Source organism: Brachypodium distachyon, chromosome 2 (assembly GCF_000005505.3).
Source record: "Brachypodium distachyon strain Bd21 chromosome 2, Brachypodium_distachyon_v3.0, whole genome shotgun sequence".
Classification (NCBI taxonomy): Eukaryota; Viridiplantae; Streptophyta; class Magnoliopsida; order Poales; family Poaceae; genus Brachypodium; species Brachypodium distachyon.
This window is the reverse complement of record NC_016132.3, coordinates 40903639-40910495: the sequence shown is the minus strand read 5'-3', so window position 1 is coordinate 40910495 and position 6857 is coordinate 40903639. Positions and strand designations below refer to the sequence as shown.

At 43.6% G+C, this 6857-nt stretch overlaps 1 protein-coding gene across 1 annotated transcript; it reads right to left on the bottom strand.

Moving 5' to 3' along the window:
* Nucleotides 1-776: 776 nt before the first annotated feature.
* On the bottom strand, nt 777-6148 carry LOC100829295 (F-box protein SKIP8). The gene is made up of 3 exons (XM_003569149.4): nt 5585-6148; nt 2964-3160; nt 777-1341 (listed from the first exon to the last, which is right to left on the bottom strand). Exons 1-3 carry the CDS (start codon nt 5966-5968, stop codon nt 1080-1082), a joined length of 843 nt encoding a protein of 280 aa, XP_003569197.1. The 5' UTR covers nt 5969-6148; the 3' UTR covers nt 777-1079.
* Between the last annotated feature and the right edge of the window lie 709 nt (nt 6149-6857).

Here is a 6857-nt window from a genome sequence, read left to right as displayed (position 1 = left end):
GCTATCTTCTCCATTATACACAGGAGTACAAAAGTTTTTAAAAGCAAGTGACCAGGTGCAAATTATAAATGACTTGGAAAGAAAGAACTGGCTTCTTTTTTACCAGCAAGAAAGAACCAACTAATTATGAAGAAACAAAAGTCTATGTTACAACACCTACGAGTAGTACAAATATGTTCCGTGGGGCTTTCGAAAATCAAAGGATCCCAAAAATGTTTAGCTGGTTGTAGCTTTTGAAATTTAAAAGGATCCTAAAATAGGAAGCTAAGACAAGTCATTGCGAAATCCTAGTACTACTCCGTGCTTCCAAAATAGGCTTTTGGGACTAAAACTCCCAACTGAAAACTTCCAAAATAGGCTTTCGGGACTAAAACTCCTAACTCAAAACGGCCTCGGCAAACAGAACTGGGAAAGCATTATGCCTCTTCCAAAATGGCTCATATTAGTTTCTCTAAATACTTCCTCCGTTTCTGATTGGTTGGCGCCCGCAGTTTTGAAAAAAAAAAAACTGTTAATTTCCGAAATAACTGGCAGTCCACTTTCTATCAAAACTTCTGTGAAATACCCCTTGTTGTTTTTCAGAATCACATTCAATTGGAGATATGTCCTGCAGGATGATTTCAGAAATTAACGGGGTTTTCTTCACGAAATTACCAGCATCGATCAATTGGAAACACAGGGAGTACTAAATTAGATGGAGGCAGGCCATTCTTTGGCGACTGAACATAACTCACAGTTGCGCCGGGCATCCTTAGATCTGGAAGCACAATAGCTAGTACATCACAAGAGCATGTTAAACAACAGTAGAAAAAAAGTCATGTCGCACAAGATAAATCTGTCAGCCTCACAAAGGGCACCATACCCTTCCATTCAAGAATTCAACTCCTAGAACACATTTATACAAAACTGGTGGGGATAATATAAACAAACAGGCGATTCAGGATGAATGAACGGAGAAAACTGGGGCAAGAAAAGCTTTCCACAAACACATTCGGTATCTGTCACCAGTCTAAACCGCAGAAGCACGCGAAATAAAAAAATCTGACATTTAGTTTTCTCAGGGAACATTGTTCTCAGCTTCAACCGAACAGATTATGTGGCGCAAGATCAGCCATGAGCGATCTATGGTGATGAACCATATACCACCTGCCGTTACGGACCTCATATACATTGGTCACATGGAATGGCCCTGGGTCAACATCAACATGCATCTTCATGTTAACCCATGCCACGTCAGCAAGTACACGGGCTTTGACATCCCTTAGCTGAAAATCGGTGCCCTGGCCTCCATCCTGGCCCCAGTTGAATAGCAAGCCCCAGCTGTCCATCACTGCATTGTATCTGTCAAACAAGGTGTTAAATAGTACCATGTTACCACTAGAAGACCAGCAGATAATGCCTACTCAAACAATTGACAAGAAAAGTCTTCCAGCTGAGGGTGGGGCAGAAAGCTTGTGCAACCAAAAAAAGGTACATAGCAAACGAATCTAAATGGAAATAATTACACTGAAGAAAACATGCCCTCAACACTGTTTTTCACTTGAACTGGAGTGAATAGACTATTAGGCTAATTTTGTCCTACTTAAAGGTACACTGGAATGCTTCCAGAAACTAAAGCAACATCAGAAATCATATGATACTGCATTTGACACAGTTCAAATTCCACACGGGTCAAGAAATGTATTAATTTCTACGCACTGGCACGTAAAACCACTAGTTAAGGAACCCAATTCTATAGTTACCAGCAGATTGTTAAGAACAGCCTACTACAAGATGTAACCGATCTCGACACTGCCCAGGCCTCCAAGGATTCCAAATATGGAACTCAATTTGATAATCTCCTATTACTATACATGAATGGAACAGAAGGTAATTTTAAGCACAAGATGGAAGAAAACAATTGATCAGTATGGTGGCCAAATATTCATTGGTGTGTAGAGTTTAATAACAATCACCTATGAAATTACACTGGGAAAAATGAGCTGAGAACACAAATGCATGAATAACTAACAGCTCATTTGGCACCCATCATTTGGGGCTAGAATTGCGAAATTCATTCTGAATTCTAGAAACTAACTTGTTTGGTTGGCACGGAATTGGCTACATGGAATCACACTACAACTAATCTCAATTCCTCTCTAAAAGCCATCATTTCTCTGGAATTGTCTCTCACTCTACAACTCCATGTGGTAGACAAACATGATTTTTGAATCCAGAATTCAAATTCAACCAAATGAAATCCTATCAAAAAACTAGATTTCATTTCATTTCAACGAAATGGAATTAGGAGGGGTGCCAAATGAGCTATAAAAGTAATTAGTATTCCTTATCAAACATGAATAGCTTAGTTGCAAAACCCCAATTCGTAGCAGATAATCCAAGGGAAAAGAAAGTAAAAAAAAAACTTACAAGGCTCCTAGATGTTCCACTGTATATCTATAATTGTACTTATTAAACCAGAACTAATAAGTCTGCACATATGAGGCAAACCAACATGACCGTGATGAAAAGAGGAATTCCAGGGAAATGGATGTTGGAGATGAGTAACTTGACATTGACAACATATAACAGCTGCACAAAATGGTTCACTACACTAAATATTAGCAGTAACATACAGTAGACTCTTTTACAAAGTGCTGCTGATATTCAAGTTCATAACAGAAACCTAAATCATTTGCTACTCCCTCTGATCCATATTATTTGTCTCAAATTTGCTCAAATATGGATGTATCTATGTCCAAAAAGCGTCTAGATACATGTAATATTTCAACAACTAATATGGATCGGAGGGAGTATTAATGATATTTCGATGTAGCTGCACAACTAATTTAAACTTTCTCAATCTATTTAGACTTTCCAAAATGGAACACACTGGACCACATTTGTATCCATTCAAACAGTACATGACATATCGGTCATATATTTTTAGTCATAGCTAAATCAGAGTGAAGTTCAAGACATACCCTGTAAAAAGTTCTCCGGTACCATGGATGCACTTCACATAATCTGCATTAAGCCAGAAGTGACTCATTGCTGGCAACGACCCTTCCCTGATGATATTATAGAACTCGGCATTCACATTAATGATGGCCTTTGTAGCTGCATAGTATGCCTTCCATCCGTTAGGTGGAGTTATATTATCCTGCTCAGCTGTAAAATCCTGCAAGGAAGAAGTTGATTTATATAGCGTGACTAACTCACAGAAAGTAAATTTGTTCTATATCAGAAAAGCACAAGTTATCTAAACAATCAAATATATAACCTAACATACTCCGAACAAAAAATATGAGGAATGCAAACCATATTAGCTGTTTGGATGAAATATTGATAAAAGTGCCACAGAAAAGTTGTAAATCCACGGGAAGGAGCTATGAAATACCAAATATGTAAATAGAGCATAGAAGTTCTCAAGCCAACGAACATACTACAATACAAAAAAAAAATGACTGCTAGCAAAGAAGAAAGGGATGTTTAGAAAGTAAAGCAATCTGAAATCTTTTTGTGTGTCGTATCCATGGTTACCTGATCCATAATTTGTCCGATTCGTGATTCAAACTCGCTCGCAATTCACATTTCTACCTCATACGAATCAGATTCTTCACGGGGTATACATCTCAACTCGGAGATTCGGTAGGCGAACCCACAATTTCCAATTTGAAACACGCTAGCACGTATATTTATAGCAACAACCAGAAAACTGTGGCAGAAGATCTTAAACGTTATACGTGAGCTGGCTGATATTAATAGGCTGCAAGTTTGAAATAATTGTTTGGCAATAAATCTAGCTACTGCGCTAAAGGGCTGCAGCAGAGGACGCAGAAAATCCCATCTCTCACTTAACTCCACGTATCATCAACTTCTCCACCAGAACCCTTCCTCCCTCTCCACGTCGCCTTGACCAGAAAATCCATCAACTCCCTCCCGAAACCCAAGCTCGATCTGTGAAGAGCCCATGGTTCACAGCTGCAGTGCATCTCTGCCCTCCTACAGACCACGGATCAGGAGAGCGTGCTTCTCCGTCCGTGCGAGGAGCTGACCCGGTCTCCACGTCCTTGCCGCCGTGTCCTTCTGCCTTTATTTGCAGGTGCAGAGTTAGATGATAGCTGTGGCCTTGCACCTCTTAACCAACCGCAAATGAGGAGAGGAGGCTATCCTTTGGCCATGCTGCGTCTTCGCCAGTCGCCACTGTTGCCATTTTGGGCAGAAGCAGGTAAAGCGCCCACTGCATTCAATTTTGGTGCTATCCGCCGCTGCCTTCAATTCCATTCCTCTGCTCGACGAATCGAAGCCCGAATCCTGACCAATTGGACGATCTCGAACCTCGGCCTGAGTCCATCGATCTGGGTCGAGGTTCAAGGCCTACTGTACCAAATCCATCTTATCGAAGATATATTACCGTCAGTTGTGAGAGTTAAGTCCATATAACCCCCTGAACTTTGAGGATGTTACTATTTTACTCCCTGAACTTCAAAACCGGGTACTTTAACTCCCTGAAATTTGCAAAACCAGACAAATCACTCCCTGAGACCAACCTAAGCCATTTTTGTAAGCGGTTTTGCTGACGTGGCGACTGACAAATGCTATGCTGTCAGTTTTAGTGCGGGGATCAGTAGGTTTAGCCAGGAAACCCCCTCAATTTTCCCCCTCTTGAAAATCAGGTGCTTAATTTCCTGAATTTTGCAAAACCAGATAATTCACCCATGGCAAAATGCCACACTGTCAGTTTTAGAGCAGTAATCGGATGGGGCATTTTCTTTATAGCAACACACGATCATTTCAGTTGCATATCAAAACCTAAACGAACATGCCTACCATAAAGTAACAAATATCATACACTTACCCAAAAGCTAAAATAGCATGAACTGAGCTTGCTTAACATGTCAAAATGTCTAAGTAACCAAACACTCGACACCCGTTTTGAGCTCGAGTTTCTGTCTAATTTCAATATTGAGGATGAACCCTAGCTAGTTTCTGGAATGGGGACAGGAAAGAAAGGGGAATGAATAACGAGGAAGAGGAGGGGAAGTTGAGGGGTTTTATTGCCTAAACAAATTATTCCTTCCCTACAACTGACAGTGTAGCATTTTTCAGTCGCCACGTCAGCAAAACCGCCTACAAAAACCGCTTAGGTTGGTCTCACGGGGTGATTTGTCTCGTTTTGCAAAGTTTAGGGGGTTAAGTACCCGGTTTTGAAGTTCAGGGGGTTATATGGACTTAGCTCTCAGTTGTGAGGAAATAACTAATGTAAAAAACTTCATTAAGAAATAGTGAAATACCCACCACCACCCCGACATATGGCTAAGCATGTAGCAATAAATACTGTCTGCGGGACATGAATCACTTAGATATCCATGCAATTTAGTCCCTCCAAGCAAACCCACCAGCATTGATATGATCGAGCAGTATAGTATACGAAATGGCCTAATGCAAAAGCAGTGTAAAGCATTGTAGATGAATCATTGCAACCAAAACAACAACCTAAATATACGGATGGCACAGCAGGGAGCAAAGCTACATTCACAATCAAACGTCAACTCAATCAAGAAAATAAAATCTAAGAGAGGGAGGCAGGGTGGCACAGCACCTTGCGGTAGAGCGCTTTCCAAGCCCCGTCGTCATTGGCAGCGCGACGCATAGCTGAGTTTGTCATGGAGAGGCGGCAGAGGCTGATGCAGTCGAGGTAGCTGAGCGCATGGGTGGTGATCTCGGGCACGAGCTGTTCCATCATGGAGGCGCCCGTGGTTGGCGGCGCTGTCGTGGGCGCCTTCTTGGTCTCCCCACCGACGGCCATCTCGCCACCGTTGGCGCTGGCGGCCGTAATCTTGGCGCGGCAGCCGCAGCAGTGAGGGGGAGCGGACAAGTGTTTCTTGGAGGAAGAGGAGGAAGGGGAGCGAAAGGCCCAGATGGCGCAGACGAGACAGCAGACGGCGGTGGCCCCGGCGGCGATCAGGGCCGGGAAGCCGTCCATGCGGACATCCAGGCGGCGGCGGTCAGGAGCTCGGGGTAGGGTTTGGACGGCATCCCATCACACGGGGGGCGGAGAGGAGCGGAGCTAGGGTTTTTGAGGAATGGGGAAATCAGGGTTCGAATAAAGGAAGGGATGCGCTATCGTCACATGAGCAGGCTTCGGGCTCGGAGGACGGCTTCGTGGTAGGCCTGCCTGGACATTTATCCGCGATTTACGACAGGCAAAGGTCGAAATCCCCCGTCTATTCCTTCTTCGCAAGCTAACCTAAAAATTGCAATCTCAAAGTTCTGAACGAGCGGATACATCTTTTTCCGACGATTGTGAGAGCATCTTCACTCCTCTCCTCCCAAAAGTCAAATGGGATAGCCAGCGTCGAAAACCTCACCCAGCCGCGTCTTTCATTTTGTTTTTTCAGCCGGGTCCAACTTCACATCCGGCGCCCCACGCCAAACCCAACCCATGGGATGGGGGGGGGGGAGGGGGGAGGCTGGCGAGGCGCCATCTAGGGCGAAAAAACGTGCGGGCTAGCACTGTCAGCGGCACAAACCAAAAACACACCTCATTTGCTCATCTCCATCGGCTTTAGCGACTTCCACCCTCGAATCGTCGCCGGAACCACCCCTCTCACCAACGACGGTACGCAGCCGATAGAAAAAACCCTGCCGCCACATAGATCTTCGAGTAAATATCACAAAACCCCTAGTTTCTGACGAACTGTATCACAGAAGTACACATTTTCGTTTTCTTTTCACTTAACCCGTATTTTTGGACTAATCCGTATCGCAAAACCCGTAATTTTGATGTCAACGCTGCTATAGGGAAACTGCCATGGGGGGGGGCACCTGTCGGCCTCTGAAGCGAAATCTTACTTACTACCTCTGATTCTAAA

Excerpts from the sequence above, each read along its gene's own strand:
- LOC100829295 (XM_003569149.4), bottom strand. The coding sequence starts at position 5,968 with ATGGACGGCTTCCCGGCCCTGATCGCCGCCGGGGCCACCGCCGTCTGC. Across the intron at positions 3,161-5,584 it reads GGAAAGCGCTCTACCGCAAG|GATTTTACAGCTGAGCAGGA; the intron begins GTGCTGTGCCAC and ends TCTTCCTTGCAG. Across the intron at positions 1,342-2,963 it reads ACCGGAGAACTTTTTACAGG|ATACAATGCAGTGATGGACA; the intron begins GTATGTCTTGAA and ends CTTGTTTGACAG.